Raw genomic sequence first — 24,718 nt, forward strand, 5'->3', positions numbered from 1 at the left:
TTAAAGCATTGTTTAATGTATGGCTTAATGCATTGTTACGTTTATTACGTTTGAAAATGCAATGACATACTAAGCTACTATCTTATATATATGAGAAACTCCTCATATGATGAATGGAGGTGAAGAGGTGAAATATAATTTCTATCTTATCACTTTGGCATAGAGAGTTATTATCAGTTGTTCATTTTCACAAAATCACAAACACTTTTATACATTGAATTGCTATCATCCTACAAGTGATAGTAATTGTTCTTCGTTGTATCTCCTGAGTAATTTCCGTGATACCCGGTTGTAGTATAGGGTCGGAATTATACTTTTGGGAAAGTGATCCCGTTCACGCCTCGAAGGTTTTTTCCAATAATTTCATTTCCATTCTTTGTGACCCTTGTTTACTAGAAAATCCCCAACACTTGCTCCATGAGAAAATGAGAACACCTTAGATACTTTCAAGTTTTGAAAGAGATGATGGGGGGAAGTAGGTGAACAAAAGTTAATATGCTTTGTTCTAAATTATAATCCAACATAGTACTAGTAATTACCTAAATTTTTAGGTGTAAAAAATAAAATATTAATGTTAAGGTAATTGGAAAAAAAAATATTGTGAAAAAAGAAACTTAGATAAGACATCTAAGAAATGTAATTAATTGAATCAACGAATCACGTAATTGAAGATAAACAAATTTAAATTATTCTAAAGTAAAAATCATGTTGTTCACCTAATTAAGTCATGATCCAAATAAACTTTATATTCTAAGACTTTTTGAGTTAATGTTTTAAAAATATAACTCTTTCTTGTTATTCTGAAAAATACTGCATACAAAATTAGATTTAAATCTTGATGTTAATGCTCTAAAACCAAGTGATGGTTTTACCAAAATTAGATTTTTATTTGGGAGGTGATTTACCTTTGTTATGATTCTTATGAAGGAAAGAAGTATAAAGAATAGTACAAAGACAATTTTTGTCTTTTGGGTGCAATATTAGAAGGAAATACTATCTTATAAGGGCCTGTTCACATTTACTTAATTTCAGTTCAGTTCAGCTCCAATCAGTTCAGTTCAGTTCCAATAAGTTCAGTTCAGTTCTTAATTTCCCTCTCACATAAAATATTCATTTCAGCTCAATTCAGTTCAGTTCAGTTCAGTTCCAATCAGTTCAGTTCAATTCAGCTCAGTTCAGTTCAGTTCAGTTCAGCTCAGTTCAGTAAATATGAACAGGCCCTAAGTGTTATATTTATTACTATGTAATACATAGAAGTATAAAAAGCAACCACAAGTGCATTGTTTGCATTTATGATATAACACAATTATTCATTTTTAGATCTCATTTGAATGGTAAGACAAGTAACCATTGTTTTTTTAAAACAACACAAAGTATCAAAAGATTCAAAACACAATTTCAATAAAAAAATTAACAATAATATGTAGCAATAAGCTACTACCTCTATTTTACTAAGACTTACTTTCCATTTTTCTATATTCTACTCACTTTTACTTAAATTTCTCTTTTAACAACTTTTTATTCATTTTTTATCATCCACAGCCCCACTTTGTGAGACCCAATTTTATTTAATAAATGTCTTACTCTCTATCTCTTTCATCTTTAATACAAAAGTATCCACATGTATGGTCTCCATTTATAATTATTCTTAGTTTGCGTAGCTGTAATAACTGAGTAAGGCTCGGCAAAACAGAGATAGTATGAGCTTATAAGCTCCATATCCATAATAACAATAATAATCCTCCTGTAAACAATATCCACACGAGATTATGTAATATCCATAACGCGCAATAACGTCCTTACACAATTGTACAAACACTTGTACTAGTGTAGTACAAATAGGGTCTAATTAAGAAGTAATGGTAGCAAAAGACCACACAAGATGGGAGGATGATTAGAAGAAGGCAATCGCATTTGTTTGTGTCCAAGCAAAGTCCTTAATATAGCGTGCCTTGCCTACCCCCATGTTGGAAAGATCCGTTTCCATGTGCATCCCTTGATTATTTTATGTAACACTTCGTATATAAAAAACTATAGTATAATATTTTACACTATGCTCAAATTATACACTATTCTCCCATACCTCCCCCCTTTAAATCTTTTTCTCTTTCTTGTCCCCCCTTTAATTTAATCCACTAAAACCTCTCTCTTTCCCATGATTCTGTCCTTAGATCCGTGAGTAAGGTTCTGTAACATCACGTACAACCAAAACCCTTTTTTTTTACTTACATTTTTCTAATCATCTTTCAACCTATTATAATCACTACTCATTAATTAGTACTAGCCTACAAAGTTTGTTTTTTTTTTTTTAGCTGGGTTTTTGCTGAATTGTTTAAAAATCCAATTTTTTTTGAAGTTTAGCTTGTTTGATTGGTTGTTGTTCTCTTTCCTTGTTTATGTCCCCTGAACTGGGGAATTTTTTTGGCAATTTGGGCTCAAATTTCAATGAATTTTGTTGGGTTTTGCAATTTGTAGCTTCTTCTATCCATATCTTATAATTTGAGATGTGGGTGTTGTTGAAGAGCTGCCACCAAGTAGTTGTAGCAGCAGCAGAAATGAGCAGAAAGCTGGGGTTTTAGCAGAACATATCTTTAATTTGATGATTGTTATTCTTATTGATTGATCATTTGGAAGAAATTCTGGGTTTATTCTAGCTGTTTATTTGGGAGAAAAAATGGATTCTGGAGATGGGTTTTACTCACTTGATGAGTTTCATTTAGATTCTAAATGGTTGGTTGATCCAAATCAGCTGTTTGTTGGACCTAAAATTGGTGAAGGAGCTCATGCTAAAGTTTATGAGGGAAAGTAAGTTTACAAATTTCTGTAACTTTTTTGGATCAAAGTAGGTTTTTTTTGTGCTGTTGGATTGCCGGATCATCAACCACCCTCACCGCCGCCATTGGCGGTGGCGTTGGTGGCCTTTGGTGAGGATGGTTGATGAACTAATGTTTATTCTGTAAATAAAAATTGTTAAGATCTGATTTTTCTTTGATTTTAATTTTACTTGTGGTATCTTTACTTTGTAGAAGAATTGCTTATAAACGAAATTACAATATGGTGCAGTAATTTAGGGAATAAGATGTTGTGTTTGTTTCTATTTTATACATTATATTTATTTATATGAATGGTTGATGACTGTATTCTTTGAGTTTAATGATTTATGAAAATGTGAGTATAATTAAATACAGTATTGAATAAGGCTACTATATTTGTTTGCAAATTTTAATACATTGTTAATTTGTTATAAAGTTGATGGGATAAAAGGTTTTAGAGTAATATATTAGATTGAGGGTGTAAATAGTCATGTTTTTCCTTCCTTGATATGGGATAATCTTCTTCAGGTATAAGAATCACAATGTTGCTATCAAGATTGTCCACAGAGGTGATACCCCAGAGGAGATTGTCAAGCGAGAGGGGCGGTTTGCGAGAGAAGTAGCTATGTTATCTAGAGTTCAGCACAAAAATTTGGTGGAGGTACTTTAATTCCACAGCCCTCATTGCTATCATCAAGCTTTGCATCATTTTTAAGATTATTTTTTGGTAAATTCTGCCTATTGACTTCAATTTAGCTATATGTGCTCACAGTTTATCGGTGCCTGCAAAGAACCAGTCATGGTAATTGTTACCGAGCTTTTGTTGGGGGGAACATTGCGTAAATACTTGTTCAATATGCGGCCGAAGTGTTTGGATAGACGAGTTGCTATAGGTTTTGCCATTGATATTGCTCGTGCGATGGAATGTCTTCATGCTCATGGGATCATACACCGGGATTTAAAACCAGGTATCATTTGAGCTAAGAGCCGCATTTATGTTACGTCCATATGATCATCATGTCTAGTAGATACTCTAGATAGCAGCTAAATCATATAGGCTCTTTGCATTGTTCTGCTGATCACTGTGATGTTGCTGATTGTCAGAGTTTTTGTGGACCCTTGCCATGAGTCAATTGGTGTCAGTGATGCATTTAGGCATTTATTCTGAACTGGTAACCATCTATAATATGTATGCCACTAATCATCAAAATCTTATCGTGCCAAACATAGAGACACTTATATGGCATGGGATAAAGCAAAAGAGTGGCATCTGAGTCCAAGGTCCAAACCACATAGACCACAAGATAATCTTGGCTCTTTTGTATAATGTTCACCCATGCTGAGAGCCTGAGATTGTGCGAGCATGTGAAAATAACTGAATTTGCACATATCATTGAAGTGTATCTTTCTTTTTGCTTTTCTTCTACTATTATACTTGGCCAATCTAATGACAATTCTTATAATGTCTGAATTAATGGGTTTATCTTGAATTTGTTTTTGGGAATGGTCAATAAAGGGTGAGGAACTATAAGGACATGGGCTTCCTTAGCCTTAAAATAAGCAAGTGCTTCCCATTTCTGTCTTGTTTCTCTGGCTTGAACTTGGGTAGATTAATTTCATTTTCTTGAATGTCATGGTGTTCACCTCGACATTTTAATTTCTGATGGCAAATTTTGCAAAAATCTTCTAATGAATGTATCTATGTGATGTGATTTCCAAACCTCTCCGGGTAATGACCATTTCCTGCCTGATGATATCAAACTTTGTGCAGCTTCTAGCATTATATTAGAGTTCAACTCATATTGTAGTGCTAGTATGTAGTGTCATGTGATTCCATTGTTCAGGAATTTTGGCAAAGAATCATCAAACAGAATTAATAATAGTGATGGATTTGGACTTCTGGTTAGAACTAAATATTCTGGTTAGAACTAAATACTTTATTGACAAGGTATACTGGACCTGTGGTATTTTCGAGGGTGGGGGAGGGGGGTAATGTTGGCTGTTATTTGCTTAAAGGCTTGAGTAGTGATAGCTGCGGCTTTCAGGACATAATACAGACTTTAAGTGATAGCTTGTGATCATATCAATTATTGATAACAATTCTTGTTATCTTTTGCAGAGAATTTACTATTGACCGCAGATCACAAAACAGTAAAACTTGCAGACTTTGGTTTAGCGAGAGAAGAGACTTTAACAGAGATGATGACCGCTGAAACAGGAACTTATCGATGGATGGCCCCCGAGGTTCCTTACTAAGACAGCTCTTAAAATTTTCTGGATAATAACCTGATTTTATATAGATTACTTCCTCCAGCCTAAAATTATATCTTACATGTCTTAATATTACATCCCCCCAAAACAGGCCACTTTATAAATTTGGTTTGTTAGAACTCATCTTATTGAAATTAGGTCAATTATTTAAACATGACTCCAAGTCAAATATAGTCTATTATACAGGGTCAACAAGGATGGTGGGAGTTTTAGATATTATAAAGACAAAGAAAATTAGGGTGAGTGTAGTGGGAGGGGAGAGGCACAAGAGAGAGAGGTGGGAAGATTGTATAGTGTAGCTAGTTGGCGATGATGAAGATTTCCTAGTGCATAATATCTTCTTTTTTTCATGGCAGTTGTACAGTACTGTTACTCTGAGGCAAGGAGAAAAGAAACATTACAACCACAAAGTTGATGCTTATAGTTTTGCAATTGTCTTGTGGGAGCTGATGCACAACAAGCTGCCCTTTGAAGGCATGTCAAACTTACAGGCAGCATATGCTGCTGCTTTCAAGGTAAAATTTGCTCGACTTACTTAACCTATGCCCATTAGCCTATGTTAAAGTCATGTTCAGACTTAGAATGTAAAGGCAATTTAGCATCTTTTGACCCCAAATTGAAGTGTCAAGAATCAGGGTCTATCTCCGATTCCAGTCTTCTAGAGTGTGGAGTTTGTGAACTAGAGTATTAAACATTTCTGGAGGTCAATTGTGGAATCTAACTATTTAGCGCACTCCATAAGGTAATGTTGTAGAGGAGTGGACAAGAGTAGAGAATCTAAACTCTAAAGCTTTTCTCGTCACCTAAAATTTTAAGTTGCACAGCACTGTCACTTGGTAAGGTGTAAGGTATTATCAAATGAAATCGACAAAGTGTAAGTTGCAGGAGAGGGCAAAATATTTTTAACCTATATATCTCTTAAGTCTTTTCCTGAGAGAGACTTTGGAAGGAAGCTCTCCCTCTTTCTTGTATTGTGTGTTGTATTGAAAGATGATAGATTGATAATTTGATAGGGAAGCATCATGTGATTGTCGTGGCATATTTAAGGTGACCAAGGTTTTTACAAGTATATACAAAGTAGTAACTAAGTCAATAGGGCGGCTCCCAATTTTAGAACCATCACTATCGGATGTCTTCATGTTTTCCTTTCCCTTTTTTGTCTTTTATGCCACGAAGAATAAACTTTTCTGTCAAAGTCTACAATTAGGAGATTTGTAGTGTCGTAGCATTTGGGGATTTGTATTTTTGCATTTGAACTAGTGTTGTCTGTGATGAATTGTTGTTGATTTGGTTTTAATCCTTTTTCCCAGAATGTGAGGCCTAGTGCAGATGACCTCCCTGAAGATGTTGCTCTAATTCTAACCTCATGCTGGAATGAAGATCCAGAAGCCAGACCCAACTTCACTCAAATAATCCAAATGCTCCTTCATTATCTCTCTACCATTGCACCTCTCGGACCAGCAATCCCACCTCGGATATTTACCAGAGAGAATTCTATTCTACCTCCAGAATCTCCAGGCACGAGCTCTTTGATGGCTAAAAAGGACAGCACAGGTGAAACCCCAAGGGAATCCATGGAAGACAAGCCTCGAGGGTTTTTCTTTTGCTTTGGTGGCGAATGTTACTAGCCTAGACTGGTAGAGGAAAACACCTTTCTAAAACCACCGAAAAAGGGGCTGTTCAGAAAGTGCTATGTAGCATAGTTTAGCAATTTAGCAAACGATCTGTTGTAATTTGTAACTTATAATAGACCCATTCTGATGAAATAGTACATGACTAAAATTGCTTTCTCCCTTTCTGCTGTCTAGTGCTGCCTGATATATCACATAATTCAGTTTAAGCATTGAATAAAGAAATTCGAGCAGAAGCTATTCAAGAACTTGCACAAATAAATACAGGTCAAGTACATCTGATGTCTTGAGTTAACACACATACATCTTGCAGAACTTTCTCTTTACCTGTTACTAATTCGCTGTCAGTATGCTAGATCGACTAGATACAAACTTTAAATTTCCAATACAACGCGAGAGAAGTGCACGAGCAACTATCACCTGCTGAAACAGATGCTTCGTTTCTTTGCAAGTAGTGACAGCCAAACCAAAAGAAAAATCCCACTCCACTAATGATATCATATTATCCTTAATCTTAGTAGCTTATGCATAGATTGTACCATAATTAATATGGACCAACTGACAGGAATGACAGCTCCAAATTTTGAAATATTCAAATATAAAGTAGTTTGGTATAAGCTGAACTATTTACACAGTGCAGTCGTGCAGAATAGGAATAGAAGAAGATAAAGATAGATAATGCCATGGTGTTATGTCGACAGGTCTGTCTTAATGATTTGGTGGGTGTACGTTAAACCTCAAAGCTGTTAGATATAGTAATTAATACTCGTGTGATTTGAAGTTGTGACCTTAAGCTCCTAACTCACAAATAGGAATCCGACCAATTATTGTGTTTTGGGATGAATTTTGGCCCTTTTGGATCATTTTTATCTTATTCCTATCTCTAAGGGCTATTTTTATAATAATCGAAATATGATTAACATATGAGAGATACGAGTCCGATAAAGACATAACAGATTAAACACACAAGCCATAAAGCTGATCCTTTGCATTATTATCTGCCAAAATAGTGGTCCACTCTTAATTAATTTTTTGAGTTGAAATTTTTACTCGAATTATTCGTAACGAAAAAGAAGTGTACGTAGTACTGTAGTAATTTTATAACCCTTGAATCGTACGGACTACTAAGTTGCAAACTTGCAAGAGCTTAGAGCACCGACACAAGAAAATAAAATATGACCAACATTTTGTCACTTCTCACAATATTGAATTAAAAAAACAATTATTTTTCCTTGTTCAAAAATGATGAACACATTGTTTTGACTAGGTACTCCGTACTCAATTAAAGGCATGTTCTCATTGATTGAACTCAGCTGAACTGAACTGAACTCAGCTGAACTGAACTGAACTCAGCTGAACTGAACTGAACTGAATATTTTATAAGAGAAGGAAATTAAGAGTTGAACTGAACTGAACTGAATTGAGCTGAACTGAACTGAACTGAACTGAAGTCAGCTGAACTGAATTGAAGTGAACTGAATTTCAACGTAAGAGAACAGGCCCTAAGTCCAAGTAGGGTTTATATTATATTAATAGAGTCAATTACAAATTATGAAGCTAATTGCAAAAGTACAGTTTAGATGAGGTAAAATATTATGTCGAGCTCAAGGAAATCAAAATCAACGGAATTCATTATATCTTCCTTTATCCATTATACATTCGATTGTATCACTTACAAGGGCACATGTGATTCACTATCACTCAATTTTGCTTATAATTGGAGTTTTTCCATATGATAAAAATGATAACTTTTGATATCTGAGTGTTTAGTGAAAATTGCCCTTTTTTCTAAAAATATTTATGTATTCTATACAGCCTATATTGGTCAAATATGTGCTTTGGGCTGTATAATTTTATGCTTAGTACTTAAAGTTATAAAGGATTTAAATATTCTGTTTTTTTTTTTTGGAAAAGTTATAAAATATTATTCCAAATAATTTCCTTTACTTTTTTTTGAAAGAAAATAATTTTCTTTACTTGAGATGTTTTTTAAGATGTCACGTATAGTCGGATCGAATCGTGTTATTTGAATTGAATTGAATGACACCATTAATTAACTTGTCTTTGCAATCGTGTTTCTTACATAAGAATCAGAAATTTTAAACTTGTATGATTTGGCAATTTGGGAATATATATTTTATGGGCATTGCCAAAAGAAAAGATTGGGTCTCTTGTCTTGAAGAATACTTATCGTCCAAGGAAAAAAAAAACCTTGGGAATCTTGCAAATGGTATAACAGTATGGGCATGTTCACTTTTACTAAACTAAACTAATTGGAGTTGAACTGAACTGAACTGAGCTGAAATGAATATTTTATGAGAGAAGGAAATTAAGAGTTGAACTAAACTAAACTACACTGAAGTGGACTGAACTGAACTGAAATTAAGCTGAAGTGAACAGTCCTTATGTACTATGTTCCTCTTTATCTAGATTATTGACTGCATATGAAATTGATGGTAAATATAAATACTTACTATATGACTTTAAATTTGGGTTATAATGTCAAGCTATTAATTATAGGCTTTTTTTATTGAGAAAATTATAGGGTTATGTATAAGCATAGTATGCATTCCTCTAAGTATTGTTCCTACTTTAAATCTTTTTATGAGATAAAATTGGTCAAATAAAGTAGGAAATTCTAATAATATGAAACGGATTGAGTATAAATTTGGAAACTTATAACAACTCAATATATATAATTAATATTGTATTTATATATTTTTAATATGTAGTCCTAAGAGCTAAGCTTATCATTTTATCTTACATAATACTTCGTATGTTTTCAATTTCATGATAGTGTATAAATCTCAAAAAAATAAAATAAAATAAAATAAAAATCATGATAGTGTTTAAATTTTTAACTTTTTATACACTTACTTTGGCATATTGAATTGATCAAGATTAATGGTCAAACTGATGTAGCTTGACACTTTGACCATAAATATCTGGTATGATATATTTTGTTTAGGAGAGACGAAAGGTCATTTGGTGTAGGTGTGTAACATGCTTGCTCTTCTGTGTAATATTCTTGATTGATATCGTTGATGCCTATTTATTTATTGGGTTATTACTTATTAGGGTATAAAAAAAATGGCATAGGGTGCAAAACTTTTTTCACCTTATCACAAAGAATAATAAATTAAAGTGATTATTCTTTCCAATTGCTTACAAAAACCTTGCTTTCCTTGCTTTCATCAATATTTGTCACAATAATAGATAATACACTATTAGGGAAGGTGCTCTAAGCAAAAATGGCCTTCCGATATACACAAAAACAACGTTACATACAACCCTCCTATCGCAAGGACACCACCTATAGTACTAGTGGTGACTACCTTGACTATATATCCAATCTCGAGGACGTCCCTCGTTATCCTAGTGTCAATGATGAGGCATATAGGAATGACATCGGATCGGACTATGAGGACACGGATGGAACTATTCATATTGAGCACCACCACCAAAACCACAACCACGTGCCAGAGAGTCATCACGCTCGTCCCCAAAGGGTCCGTTTTATGGATTCTGTTGAGCCGCCGGTGGATGGTGAGAGAAGGGGGATCAAGCCACCTAAGGAGAAGGGGGGTGCAATAATGAGTGTTGATGATGAAGCTGATAACTTCATTAAGGCCAATCATAGGGGCTTTGAGATTCGCCGGTGGAACACTTTTACTATGTGACCAAGATAAAATTATCTATGTTATTATGTATTATTACTGCATCATCTAAGGTTGTACGCATAATTATTGCTTTATAATTTATATACTAGTATATACTACTAAGTCTACTATATTATTGTTGTCTAAATGGCTTAGTACAATGTATGCATATTGCATAATGCATGTGAGATGTGACAATATAGGTGAATTGTGTGTGTACTTGTAGCTAGCAGTCCAAAACTCCAAATAAATGATTTGATGTCTATCTATTTGCTTCTAATGGACTGAAGTAGTAGTAAATATATTAGTTCGTGTTGCAATTTTTCATGCTTATTTATAAGTATAAAAGCATATACATGTATGTTCGTAGGCCATAGCAATATGGTTATTAGGACGAATCAATCGACACACATATATAGGAGATGGCACGCACCTGGTTATCACATACCCTCATCAAAGATGTGGTTGTGTACTGTGTGGTTGTCCAATTAAGTAATTAACAACATGTACGGATCGGAGTATCTCTTTATTTGTAGGTTTCCATCAACAAGACGTGATGCGTGAAGGAGAAAAAGTAATTCAAAGCATTTTTTATGTGCTTTTAGAAGAATTTGTTCTATGCGAGACTTTTGGCTTTATATACATGTTATTAGTTATACATACCTTTCCAACATTGGCGTAAAAGAAAAACGCTAGTAATACAATATGCATGGTATAGTAAAAAGCATCAAATGACGACATTTGCCCTATAATTTGGTGAAGTGCATACTTTCACTTTTGTTAGTTTCCTCAATTACGCCTAATTATGTACCTTTGTGTACGTGTGCTAGGAAGAGAACTCGCATATGAGCTAGTTAATATAAGCTTAATACATGGGAAACGCCTTATTAATTTGTTATCAAATGTTTTAGGATGAAGCCTTATTGTTATTTAATTAAATTTCTTTCCTTAGCTAATAAGATTTTTTTTTTTTTTTTTTTTTTTTTGAGGCATCCTTAGCTAATAAGATGATGTAACTTGTATATATGATATGCTATGGTCCAACACTCAAGTTGATACTAAAAGCCAAATCAAAAGATCAAAGATTTCTCTCAACTTATCTTCAAGAATCATGTATGTATGTAGGCCTCTTTCCAACTCTTAGTGCTCTCTTAAAATCATACTGTAAGTTATGTAATCCATATCTCTTATAACAATATTAACAAATTTCATGGAATTTTTTTAATCATAAGAAACTTGTACTACTCAATGTTTTCATTGATATTGATAATCTCAAATTTTAGTGTATAATGGTAGATATCGACTACCTCAAAATCAATAATTAAGTGTTAGGTGTGGTACCAAGCCTATACGCATTGTTACCGGGCCTAAAAAATATAGAAAAATTTACCCCAATAATCGCAAGTGATCTGCTCATACAATTCACACTTATTATCATTATCAATTTAACATAGTATTACAAATCTTTTAGAGGATCAAACTGTACACTATAGTTTTTAAATGGGCCGAATTTAAATTGTTGTGTTTCAAAGGTGGCAAAGGTACACAGAAGCTAAATTTAGTTTGGAGTTACTTTGATCCTATGATTCATACCATAACATCACAAGAACCAAAAATACTTGAGATTTTGATCATCAATAACTTTAACTATAATCATTGAGTATCATAAAAGTATTAATTTGGAGTACATATTAAGAAACTCCGAAATTAACTACTTGAAAGTTTTTGATTAATCTGAAATTTGAGCTTGATCACTAAATCTCCTAGAAGACATTACATTGAACAAATTCCTAAGGCTATTCTTACTCTCTTTTCTTTTCTTAAACACCCTTAATTGCTCATTTAACTTTTGCAAATCATCAAAATCATAATTCAAAACTAACCCGGTTTCCAACTTTTTCGATACAGCCACAATTTCAAAGGGATCCCAAAGAGATTGATTAAAATTCCATATCCCCTTACTAGCCTCTTCATCCACCTTCAACTTGTTCGAAGCTTCGACCTCGAGTTTAAACCTCGAAGGCGTGTTACGAAAGTTACGCCTTCGAGCATCAAACTCGCATGTTGCTTCCCTAGCATTGTTGAAGTGACTATGCCAAGCTTGAGCTACAGCTTTGATGATTTCAAGTTCCATTTGTTCAGTCTTATTCTTGACATTTTTATCACCTTTTTTAATACTTTGTTTCATGATGTTTGGATTTTGGGCCTTGTTGTTTCACTAGGAAAGGGTAAGTGTAAGGGGACCATGATATAATCTTTGGGCCAATAATAGCCTCTCATTTTAGTTATCTAAAAAAGGGATGAGTGTATGACATTTGACATGGGTATTTGATGGAGAAATTTAATGAATTATTCTCATTTATTCTACGTATTTGATTTGAAGTTTGGAAGTTGGAGCCATTGAATGAATTAGGGAAATTAAATAATGGTGGTGGTTTTGTTTAATTTGGCAACTAGACTACATGTAAGGTTTGAGCGGTATAAGGTGAATGAGAAATGTGAGATGCCGGTGCTTCAACCTTCAAGATGTGTTAGGTGTACTAATTAGGACTTCGTGTAAAAAGAGTGATTGTCATTGAGGGTGGACCACCTTCAATTTCTTCTCGTAGCTTAGGTAAGGAGAGGTGCCTAATTGGTTTATTACTTTAAAAGGTCAACTACTTAAATTTAGCAGACAAGATCCATTGACAGTGTAGGAGAAGGAAAAAAGAAGCCACGGAGGTGAAAATTCTCGCTCACAAAGTGTGTCTTGAAGAATTTAGTCTTTGAAAAATGTGAAATATAAATCTTAACACTAACGGTGTGTTTAAATAGAAGGAAATGGAAGGAAAAGAAGGGGAGAGAAATGGAGAGATGTGATATCTTTCATTTGGATAACAAATGAGAAAGTAAGGGGATTGGAGGGGAGAGAAATTGAGGGATTAAATCGTAGGAAAATGATCCCTCCAACAATGGAGAGATTTGGAAGGAAAACTCACCATTCTTCTCTCCCCTCCCTTTCCCTCCCCTCCTCTTCTCCTCCCTCCCCTTCTTTTCCTTCCTCTAATGTTATCCAAACACACTATAAATCAAGTATAATTAACATGGTACATATTTGATTATATAATGTTTGTGTGTGTAATATTAAAATCAATTTTTAAATAAGGAACTTTGGAATGATAACTTCCTTACCTATGTTCACAAGAGGTTTTACTATATGTTGTTGCTCAATAAATTGTTGATACGTTAGTTTTACAATTACGGTATTTTATTTCATTATCGCATATATAATAACATGGTAGAGTTTTAGGTAGGTTTTAATTTTGAATGAGTGTAAAGGATAAACTGTAGATAAAAGATGAGTCTTATGATATTAAACAAATATGAGTACTTGAAATTAATGGAAAACTACTGTGACATAGTATAAGTACTTCTTGTGTTTTCTTTTTATTGCAATTTATACCTTTCTGGAAAGTTAAAAATTAATACTTTATTTGGCCAATTATGCTCTGTAACTTTATCCTTATCATATAGGTTAAGAGCTTCTTGGAGAGCACTTAGCTTATTGAAGCCTAGTTAGTTTGGGTGTTTAAGTAAACATTTTGAAGTTAGCTTATTATATGTTTAGCCTCTTGGTTATCTATACTACATACTAAAGTAATCACCGGAGGAGACACTTGGCATGATTTTGTATAAAAATTTCCCTCCAAAATGCTTTACTTTTTTTTTTTTTAATAAAATTCTATTAAAAAGTTTAAAGGATAGACATTAGTAACTTCAATTTATTTTTTATTTTTTTTTTATAAAAAAAATGTTACATAAGTTATTTAATTTCAATTAATTTTATTTCAACTTTTTCAAAAAAAGAAAATTTAATTCTATTTCAACTGACTATAATTGTATTATACTTTAAAAATCCATGCATTGCATGGGGCTAAACCTAGTTACATATAAAGGGTGTTTGGTGGAAGATTAATCAAGAGCTAATTTGACCACTACGTACATTAATCAAAACACTTTTATACAGTCAGTTATTTTACAACCTTAATCAAATCCACTAATACAATCAATTAATCAAATTTGTTAGTCAAACCAATTAATACTATCAACTAACTAGCGGAGAAATTACCAAACAAGGCCTATCGATTTTTTCCTCTTAAAATATCGTACTTTCCCTCTATGATACAATAAAAAGAAAATAAAGTGTAAAGTTGAATATGATGTATAAACTCAATTAACACACCCTAATGAATTCCCGCTCAAATTCAAAAGCAAAGAATCCCCTAAAATGTCGTTCTAGGGCTTCATCCAAAAATCATCAATTTCCAATCAATTGTTCATCCCTTTTCATTCGATTTCACTCATTTCTCTCTCTTCTATACTCTGCATCATCACGTAGAATTCAATTTCGTCGTGTTCATCAATCGAAATCAATTCGTTGCAGAAACCCTAATTTCAAGAAAATGAGCTCTCCAATGGAGATTTCAATTCCAAAACCCGAATCTACTGAACCTGAAGCAGAAACCATCACAATCGAAAATGGCGTCGTTTTGGAGCCAATTGTTACTTCTCCGATGATTCCAGAACAATCTACTCCAACTCCTCCCGTTGGTTCAGAATCAGCTGCTTCTCCTGCAATCGCTGACGACAAATTCCTCGTTTCAGGTCCCTCTTTATCTCTCATATGTTAATTTATGCTAATTTTATGTTTTTCGAAGCTCCAATTTTGATTTCTAAAAATTTGGAATTTGCCCCAATTTTTGCCCTAATTTCAGTTGAAGTATGTTTGAAACCCTCCAGTACAGCTCGATTGGATGATGTCCGCACTTGCGTTGAAAGGTAATTTTAGATGTGTTTAGTAGTTCAATCAGTTTTTAAGTGGTCATACTCGTATAAATGATTGTGCTTGTCAGAAGTAGCATTTTTCGCCGGTTGATTGAATATTTGTTTCTAGCTGATCATTAGTTGTTCTTAGCTTGTTGCCAGTCTTGTGTATCGAGTGATTGCGAATTTGCGATGTTTTTGGTGCATTGTGCTATTTTACCTATTTATACTATGTGCTTAAAAGGGACTTGGTTTTGCCTATAGCTGATTGCCTATGTTGCCTTGAGATAGACAATGGTACAAGTATGAATATGATACCAACACAAAACACTTCTATACTGAAATTTGTAGGCGCATAATGTGTTTCCATGGGCCAGACTTGTGTCGTGGTTGAGTAGCAGGTTCAAGACACACCACCTTCCAGGATTATATGTGCGGTTGTTTACATATTCGACAATAACTTGAAAATACAATATGTGGCTTTGGCTTTTCATTTATGCATGTATGGATTGATGTGAATATGTATCTAGTTTCTTTTTGACACAAATATTTGAGTGAAAGGGAGGGACTAGGGAGGCTATGAAAGGAAACAACTATACTTGGTAAACATTTTCCAACTTCTGGTTTGGTATCCCATAATGTGATTCTTTTACTGGTAAAAAACCCCCAAGGACATTTACCTATTTGATTATTGTTGTAGACAATACACTGGTAACAGACAAAATAGACTTTCTCCCTTTATCTAGGATTAAGAGTCACATTATCCCTACATGCCAACATCTCATCATCAGATACATCATACATGTATCAATATTACTACAAGACCTGAAATAAATAGTTGGACCATATTTTCCAAAATGCTTGTTGTTGTTTAGGGCTTAATTGTAAAGTCAATTGCGAACCATGAGTTGTTTGACAACTTTTTTCAAACATGCTGAAATAGTATGCTATGTTGCTATCATTTTTAGACGTATGGAGAAGTTTTCATCTAATAGTATTAGACATTTTTGTTTCCGAATTTGTGAAAAGATCATAGAAAACTCTATGTTGAATAGCTGACCTATTCATGTTTTAAAATTTCCAAATTCTTGGGAGGGGTTTTCCTAAGCTTGTTCTTGATATTTTAATTCTGTTTATTTTCAGAATGCTAGAGACAAGAAGTTTGAGTTATAGCAATGGTCCTGTTCCTATACCTAACAATGACCAATATTTATTAGAAAATGTGCAGAGTATATGTGTATGCGATACAGGTAAGCTTCCTTTAAATTATATCAGGTGTAGCCTCAACTTAGTGGATAATTTTGATAAATTTGATGTTTTTCCTTGTCTTGTAGATGAATGGGTGAAGAATGGTGAAGTTCTTTTATTCTGGCAGGTCAAGCCACTTGTGCATGTGTATCAGGTACTTGCTTTATAGTCATACTTGGATGACCTAGTCTTACATGTTTATATGCTTCTATTCTAACTGATTCTAGTACATTGATGAATGATGATTCTGTTTTGATTTGTGACCTTGTGTTTTTACTAGCTTAGTGAGGAAGGGCCTTGTGAGGAATTAGGAGGAGATGGTCAACATTCCAGTTTTAATGAATGGGCTCTTCCAGCTAAGGAGTTTGATGGAATGTGGGAAAGGTGTGTATGTCTTTTCCCCCTTTTTTTTTTTTTTTGAATGAATTATAACAATATGATTGTCGCATCTGCAGCTTGATCTTCGAATCTGGACTAAAGGAAAGATTGTTGCGGTATGCAGCGAGTGCATTGCTTTTTAGTGAAAAGGGTGTAAATCCATTCCTTGTGTCTTGGAACCGGTAATGTAGCATAAACCCATCATGATATTCATTTTTATACATGGTCTGCAATCTACTATCCCTGCTGAATGTGTTGAATTGTTGATGACTTGATGGGCTTTTTATTTTCTGTTTCACACTACTTCCAGACACTCTTTTTATTAGTTCACCAAAAAAAGAGATACTCTTTTTACCAGTATTTTTTTTTTTTTTTTTTTTTTGTTTTCCCAATCATTATTTTGGATTTTTGAGAGTTGTTTAACCTTTTTTATGGAAGAATTCTACACTTTGTTCCTCCTGAAGTTCTTTTGTTAAATTTTTATTTTCCCTTTTGGATGTAAGTGGGTTCCTCTTGAAAGCAGTGATGTATAGTCCCTGATATAGGTTAATAAATTATCATCAGAAACAGTTAAAAATTCTCTCTTTCTAAAAGAGAAGACGATAGGTTCTCTAGTTGTAGTTACTCTCCTGGATCAGTTGCCCCCAAAACTGACAACAGCAACTTGCTTAAGCTTGCATAAATTTTCAGTCGTTTCAGCAGCCGGGAGGCACTATAGTTAAATGCTGCTCTGCCTTCTTACTGCTAATTTGCTTAAGTTTTAAGCATGTAATAACTGCCGATAAGTGAGCTCATTTGCTAACACTGGTCACTGGAGTTATGGAGTTCTGTGTTCATGACTCGATACTTAAGCTGGTAGATATTGATCACAGAGCTAATTTGGCAATTATACAGGCTTGCAAAGTGCAATGAACTAAATGAGTGTCAAATATTGAAAAGTTCATAATTAAGATTGGTTATACAACACTTACAAAGTATTACATAGTCTTAGACAATCTACAAGAGAAAGTTCTCTGTATGTTATAAAAAGTAGGCCCAATATGCTTGAACTTGTTTCACCTTTCCTTTATTTTATCGGTTTATCATAAGCTTTGAAAATTAGGCATGGTCTAGAGAAAATGCACTTATGCTTCAGAAGCCACTCATTCTGTTTAAACCTATAATGCCAACTTCTGCTTGTATTGATGTCTATTGTCCTGAAACAATACTTTTAAACTACATTCACCTCATCTTTTTTTTGAACTGGAATTACATTTCTGTACAATACTTTGATAATAGCAACATGGATGTCGTATATCATTACTAGCACAATAGTCCTGTGAATGGCTTGACCATGATTTAAAATTTAAAGCTCCATTGTGGTTAGAGGCCAAATTTTAATTTTTGCAGCTTACGCTTTATTTGGATAGGAATTGGAGAAGGAAAAAGGAAGGAGAGAGAAAAGAATGTTTTCTTTCCAACATTGAAAGAATTTGTTTCATAAAGGAGAAGGAAAATGGATCCCTCCAATTCCCTTGCCTTCCCTCCATCCCTTAATTCATTCAAATTAAGGGAAGATGATTACCTCAATTTCACTTCCAACCCCCCCCCCCCCCCCCTTTTTTTTCCATATTATTCTATCCTAACGCACTATAAGAGATATCTGGGATAGCTAGGTGAACCAGCTCTAGTTGATTTCCCTTTTTTTTCTTCTGTTGAGTCTATTGTTTTCTATGCAGAATCATTCTTCTACATGGACCCCCAGGTACTGGTAAAACATCATTATGTAAAGCATTGGCTCAGAAACTATCAATACGATTCAGCTCCAGGTTTGGATGTGTGTTATTCTAACTATATTGCATTGAGACTTAGCACCTAGTTCCTTTGCCTAATAATTTCTCTTCATACAAAATCAGATACCCACAGTCCCAGTTGATTGAAGTTAATGCTCATTCTTTGTTCAGCAAATGGTTTTCAGAAAGTGGTAAATTGGTATGTGCTTTCAGCATGTTACTTATTTTTTTGTTTTCCATTCTATCTGATTGACATGTACTGATTCAGCTTCCATTATTGTGACAGTTTTACTTGGGTTTTTATTTTGTATGCTGTGTTAATAGAGTAAATAGACTGATTTATTTTTTGGCATAGAATACTGACTGAGATGTCTACTTATTATAGGTTGCTAAGCTGTTCCAAAGTATTCAAGAAATGGTTGAGGATGAAAACAATCTAGTGTTTGTTTTAATTGGTGAGTGTTGGTTTTCCACTAACGAAATAAATAAAGAAGGCAAAAGGAGAGAAACTTTCTTCTTTGATCTCAAATCAGTTTATATTGATTTGTTTTCATGATCTGCAGATGAAGTTGAAAGTCTTGCAGCTGCTAGAAATGCTGCCTTGTCTGGTTCTGAGCCCTCTGATTCTATTAGGGTATCTGGCATTTGCTGCTTAATTATTTTTCTTTTTTATTTATTTCATTTAATTTGGAACTTTATCTTGGAATGATTTAAATTGTCTAATTGTCTGCCCTGGAAAACTATTAATTCATAATGGCATCTCAGGTTGTGAATGCTCTACTTACTCAGTTGGACAAATTGAAAAGCTCGCCAAATGTTATAATTATGACAACATCCAATATTACAGCAGCTATAGGTACGCATATACTGTAGTTCAGAGTCTGTGTCTTGTATTTATTTTTGGGGATGGCTTCTAGAATTCAGACATTTCATATTCCAGTACTTAAATCAGATACTAGCATTATCTGCCTGCCTGTTATGATGTTTGTACAAGTATTCTGATCAAGTTTCCTAACGAACAACTGAGCATACCAGTTTGGCCCATGCATGTAGGAAGAAACAATCTGTTTGCACACAATCTATGTATTTCAGAAGCTGTTGCAACTGAATCTTTTAACTTTCTTCTTTCTTGGTCTAAGGCTCACCATACTTATTTGTTTGATTGTGTACTAGACTACTAGGTGTACCGTGTGTAAATTGTACTCTCTTTACCCTCATTCAAGTTCTTAGAACATCCAGTTCAGTGTATTTGCTTTCTGGCTTTGCAGATATTGCTTTTGTTGACAGGGCAGATATCAAAGCCTATGTGGGTCCTCCAACCCTGCAAGCACGTTATGAAATACTAAGATCCTGCGTTCAAGAGCTTCTAAGAAGTGGAATACTAAAAAAAATTCAGGTGTTTGTTCTCTGTCTTCTACTTTCATCCTTATTCCCTTTGCGTTTCATCCTCCATACTATATTATGAACTAGTTATATCTTACTTTTGTGTTCTGACTATTATGTAAATGTAGGAAAAACCCCTCGATATACTGACTTTTCCTAGTCTCAAGGAAAAGTTGCCGTCAAGTGAAATGCAAGAGGCTGGGGCTTCATTGACATTGTCTAGGCAATTGCTTGAAGTTGCAGAAGCATGTGATGTAAGTACACGTACTGTTATGTATATTATCTACTCGTATGTTTTGTATGGTTTGATTTGATATACTTTCTTCTAAAGGTATAACTTAGTTATCCTGCTGTACAGGGATTGAGTGGAAGATCGTTACGAAAGCTTCCATTTTTGACGCATGCTGCTACGGCCCATACATTCAACTGTGATCCTAGCAAGTTTTTGTGCACAATGATTGATACAGCCAAAAGAGAGCGTTCTGAGAGACCAGACTGAATTTTGAAGTTTTAAACTATTAATTGTATCAGAATCTTATGTTGTACCAAGGTGAAAAAAAATGGAGGGATTGGAGGTGTAGGGGTCTTATTACTGTATTATCAAATTCATTGTAGTTACTCACCTACCTTATTCTTTGAAAATGTGAGGTAGTGGTCAGATAGAATTGTACAGAATTGGATCATGCATATGAAAATTAGGAGTTTAGGTAGTTTGGTGCCCATGATCCTCTATTGATAACTTGAATCTCTGATTTGGTTGACTGCCATATGAGAGTTGACTTTATTTATTATTTCGTTGACTGCCTTAAGGAAGTTGACTTTATTATTATTTCTAAAGGAGAATGATCCTGACTAGGCTTTAACACATTGTATTTTCGGTCAAGTATTTGTGGGCCGAGTACTTGGAAGTAGGAGAGGTAAGGAGTCAGGAGATCCTTAATCCAAAACACTCAATTGGTAAAATTAGAATCCAAGACCTCAAGATTGAAAGTAAAACTATTATCCATGCTTTTTGCGCAATTTTTGATGTTACGAGGCTCAATATCGAAAAGTGTTGAGATCCTAAGGGATACATCTTAATGTCATATAATGACGTTTGGAACCATATATAACCACTATATGTTGTCAAAGTTGTCCGTGGTAGGCTTGAGTTCACGAAATCGGTGCAAATACGAAAATGGGTAAATTGACCGTTTTATGGAATATTGGATAGTTCCACCCACCTAATTGGACTCCCAGAGAATATTAGGGACCATGGTTAACATATCGGCAATTTTTTATTTCCGGGCGAAAAAAGGTCAAAAAATTCCAGAATTGAAAACTATTATCCACGCTATTTGAGAAATTTTTGATGTTACGGGGCTCAGTGCCGAATGAAGGATTTATGTCTTCGATAAGTGCAATTACTAGATATATCAAGGATCACTATTATGGAGATAATAAGTTCATTCTATAGGGTCGTCAATATCTGGTGCTAGATATGATAATTGATCTTTGGGTTAGTTAAATAGCCCAAAGCCTTATAGAATGGATCCTATGAGGTCACACAACAAGGGTATTGGGTTAAGCAAGTAAGAGGCCCATTAATGGGCCTCATGAGCAATTAACTAATCATGAATTGGATTGAGCTAGCATAGTTGGATTGGAATTAGGTTTTGGGCTTTTGACATGGGCTCTTATTTAGAGATGAGATCTATAAATAAGATCCATGCCTAGGGTTTGTAGCAAGTAGTCATAATTCACACACAGTGAATTTTGACATCAAGGCAACCAATCCCAAAACCCTAATTCTCTCTCTAACTCACGGCTCTCTCTCTCCCCTCACGTATGTACGGCCGCCGCCCATAGGTGGTGGTTCGTGGTGGTTATCGTGGTGGTTATTGGTTAGTTTGTCGCTCTTCTCCGTAGAAGGTCAATTGAAGGTTTCAATTGCAACTAGCTAGCATTAGTGGAGGTCTTGAGATCCGAGGGGATACACCGAAATAATGACGTTTGGGTAGTACCTATAAATCCCTACACCGAAAAGTCTTGAGATCCGAGGGGATACATCTTGGGGTGATATAATGACGTTTGGGTACACATATGACCATTTTCTGTTGTCAATAATGTCCGTGGTAGGCTTCAGTTCACGAAATCGGTGCAAGTACGAAAACGGGTAAATTGATCGTTTTAAGGCAAATTGGATGGTTCCACCTACCCAATTGGACTCCCGGAGAGTATTAGGGACCATGGTTAACATATCGGCAATTTTTATTTCCGGGCAAAAAAGGTCAAAAAATTCCAAAATTAAAGGCTATTATCCACGTTTTTTGAGGAATTTTTGATGTTACGGGGCTCGGTGGCGAAAAGTCTTGAGATCCTAGGGGATACATTTTAGGGTCATATAATGACGTTTGGAACCATATATGACCATTATATGTTGTCAAAAATGTCCGTGGTAGCCTTGAGTTCACGAAATCGGTGCAAGTACGAAAATAGGTAATTTGACCGTTTTAAGGCAAATTGAATGGTTCAACCTAGGGCTGGCAATCCCTGACTCGACCCGATAACCCGAACGAACCCGACCCGAAGTTACTGAGAGAAACCCAAACTCGACCCGATCCGAACCCGAATAACGCGAATTCGACCCGATTTGACCAAAATTTCATATTTCGTAATAATATTAAGTTTTACACTATTTTTGATTGTTTCTAAACATAACCCGAAATCTGACCCGAACCCGACCCACCGACCCGAATTGCCACCCCTAGTTCAACTTCAACCCACCCAAATGGGCTCCCAGAGGATATTGGGGACCATGGTTAATATATCGGCAATTTTTATTTTCGGGTGAAAAAAGGTCAAAAATTTCCAAAATTGAAGGCTATTATCCACGCTTTTTGAGGAATTTTTGATATTACGGTGGTCAGTGGTGAAAACTCTTGAGATCCTAGATTTTAGGGTCATATAATGACGTTTGGAACCATATATGACCACTATATGTTGTCAAAATTGTCCGTGGTAAGCTTGAATTCACGAAATCGGTGCAAATACGAAAACGGGTTAATTGATCGTTTTATGGAATATTGGATAGTTCCACCCACCTAATTGGACTCCCAGAGAATATTAGGGACCATGGTTAACATATCAGCAATAATTTTTATTTCCGGGCGAAAAAAGGTCAAAAAATTTAAGGATTGAAAGCTAATATCCACGCCTTTTGAGGAATTTTTGATATTACGGGGCTTGGTGGCGAAAAGTCTTGAGATCCGAGGGGATACATCTTGGGGTGATATAATGACGTTTGGGTACATATATGACCATTTTCTGTTGTCAAAAATGTCCGTGGTAGGCTTCAGTTCACGAAATCGGTGCAAGTACGAAAACGGGTAAATTGATCGTTTTAAGGCAAATTGGATGGTTCCACCTACCCAATTGGACTCCCGGAGAGTATTAGAAACCATGGTTAACATATCGGCAATTTTTATTTCCGGGCGAAAAGGTCAAAAAAATTCCAAAATTGAAGGCGGCTATTATCCACGTTTTTTGAGGAATTTTTGATGTTACAGGGCTCGGTGGCGAAAAGTCTTGAGATCGTGGGGGATACATCTTAGGGTCATATAATGACGTTTGGAACCATATATGACCATTATATGTTGTCAAAAATGTCCGTGGTAGGCTTGAGTTCACGAAATCGGTGTAACTACGAAAACGGGTTAATTGACCGTTTTATGGAATATTGGATAGTTCCACCCACCCAATTGGACTCCTAGAGAATATTAGGGACCATGGTTAACATCTCGGCAATTTTTATTTCCGGGCGAAAAAAGGCCAAAAAATTCCAAAATTGAAGGTTATTATTATCCACGCTTTTTGAGGAATTTTTGATATTACGGGGCTCGGTGGCGAAAAGTCTTGAGATCCTAGGAGATACATTTTAGGGTCATATAATGACGTTTGGAACCATACATGACCATTATATGTTGTCAAAATGTCTGTGGTAGGCTTCAGTTTACAAAATCGGTAAAAAAAAAAGAAAACGAGTAAATTGACCGTTTTAAGGCAAATTGGATGGTTCCACCTACCCAATTGGACTCCCGGAGAGTATTAGAAACCATGGTTAACATATCAGCAATTTTTATTTCCGGGCGAAAAAGGTCAAAAAATTCCAAAATTGAAGGCTATTATCCACATTTTTTGAGGAATTTTTGATGTTACGGGGCTCGGTGGCGAAAAGTATTGAGATCCTAGGGGATACATATAAGGGTCGTTTGGAACCATATATGACCATTATATGTTGTCAAATATTTCCTTGGTTGGCTTGAGTTCACGAAATCGGTGCAAGTACGAAAACGGGTAAATTGATCGTTTAAAGGCAAATTGGATGGTTCCACCCACCCAATTGGACTCTCGGAGGGTATTAGGGACCATGGTTAACTTCTCGGCAATTTTTATTTTCGGCGAAAAAAGGTAAAAAATATCCAAAATTGAAGGCTATTATCCATGTTATTTGAGGAATTTTTGATGTTACGGGGCTCGGTGGCGAAAAGTTTTGAGATCCTAGGGGATACATCTTAGGGTCATATAATGACGTTTGGAACCATATATGACCATTACATGTTGTCAAAAATTTCCGTGGTAGGCTTGAGTTCACAAAATCGGTGCAAGTATGAAAACGGGTAAATTAACCGTTTTAAGGCAAATTGGATGGTTCCACCCACCCAATTGGACTCCCGGAGGATATTAGAGACCATGGTTAACATCTCTGCAATTTTTATTTC

General features: G+C 34.9%; 3 protein-coding genes across 3 annotated transcripts; 2 read left to right on the forward strand and 1 right to left on the reverse strand.

The window, feature by feature from the left end:
• The first annotated feature begins 2,027 nt into the window (after nucleotides 1–2,027).
• On the forward strand, nucleotides 2,028–6,878 carry LOC145597921 (serine/threonine-protein kinase STY13-like). Its single transcript, XM_081654194.1, has 6 exons — nucleotides 2,028–2,805; nucleotides 3,342–3,474; nucleotides 3,586–3,781; nucleotides 4,933–5,057; nucleotides 5,441–5,599; nucleotides 6,395–6,878. The coding sequence occupies exons 1-6, from the start codon at nucleotides 2,675–2,677 to the stop codon at nucleotides 6,710–6,712; spliced, it is 1,062 nt and encodes a 353-aa protein (XP_081510320.1). The 5' UTR covers nucleotides 2,028–2,674; the 3' UTR covers nucleotides 6,713–6,878.
• A 5,225-nt stretch (nucleotides 6,879–12,103) lies between these two features.
• Nucleotides 12,104–12,508, reverse strand: LOC145597183 (uncharacterized). The gene has a single exon (XM_081653337.1). It carries the CDS (start codon nucleotides 12,506–12,508, stop codon nucleotides 12,104–12,106), a length of 405 nt encoding a protein of 134 aa, XP_081509463.1.
• Nucleotides 12,509–14,687: 2,179 nt separating this feature from the next.
• Nucleotides 14,688–20,647, forward strand: LOC145598586 (pachytene checkpoint protein 2 homolog). Its single transcript, XM_081654958.1, has 14 exons — nucleotides 14,688–15,018; nucleotides 15,129–15,192; nucleotides 16,321–16,427; nucleotides 16,512–16,579; nucleotides 16,706–16,809; nucleotides 16,881–16,985; nucleotides 18,522–18,611; nucleotides 18,699–18,774; nucleotides 18,961–19,030; nucleotides 19,139–19,209; nucleotides 19,341–19,431; nucleotides 19,844–19,971; nucleotides 20,087–20,212; nucleotides 20,317–20,647. The coding sequence occupies exons 1-14, from the start codon at nucleotides 14,817–14,819 to the stop codon at nucleotides 20,455–20,457; spliced, it is 1,443 nt and encodes a 480-aa protein (XP_081511084.1). The 5' UTR covers nucleotides 14,688–14,816; the 3' UTR covers nucleotides 20,458–20,647.
• The last annotated feature ends 4,071 nt before the right edge of the window (nucleotides 20,648–24,718 follow it).

Source organism: Chenopodium album, chromosome 20, assembly GCF_948465745.1.
Source record: "Chenopodium album chromosome 20, dcCheAlbu1.1, whole genome shotgun sequence".
Lineage (NCBI taxonomy): Eukaryota > Viridiplantae > Streptophyta > Magnoliopsida > Caryophyllales > Amaranthaceae > Chenopodium > Chenopodium album.

Excerpts from the sequence above, each read along its gene's own strand:
- LOC145597921 (XM_081654194.1), top strand. The coding sequence starts at position 2,675 with ATGGATTCTGGAGATGGGTTTTACTCACTTGATGAGTTTCATTTAGAT. Across the intron at positions 2,806-3,341 it reads GCTAAAGTTTATGAGGGAAA|GTATAAGAATCACAATGTTG; the intron begins GTAAGTTTACAA and ends AATCTTCTTCAG. Across the intron at positions 3,782-4,932 it reads ACACCGGGATTTAAAACCAG|AGAATTTACTATTGACCGCA; the intron begins GTATCATTTGAG and ends TATCTTTTGCAG.
- LOC145597183 (XM_081653337.1), bottom strand. The coding sequence starts at position 12,508 with ATGGAACTTGAAATCATCAAAGCTGTAGCTCAAGCTTGGCATAGTCAC.
- LOC145598586 (XM_081654958.1), top strand. The coding sequence starts at position 14,817 with ATGAGCTCTCCAATGGAGATTTCAATTCCAAAACCCGAATCTACTGAA. Across the intron at positions 18,612-18,698 it reads TCAATACGATTCAGCTCCAG|ATACCCACAGTCCCAGTTGA; the intron begins GTTTGGATGTGT and ends ATACAAAATCAG. Across the intron at positions 20,213-20,316 it reads AAGTTGCAGAAGCATGTGAT|GGATTGAGTGGAAGATCGTT; the intron begins GTAAGTACACGT and ends CCTGCTGTACAG.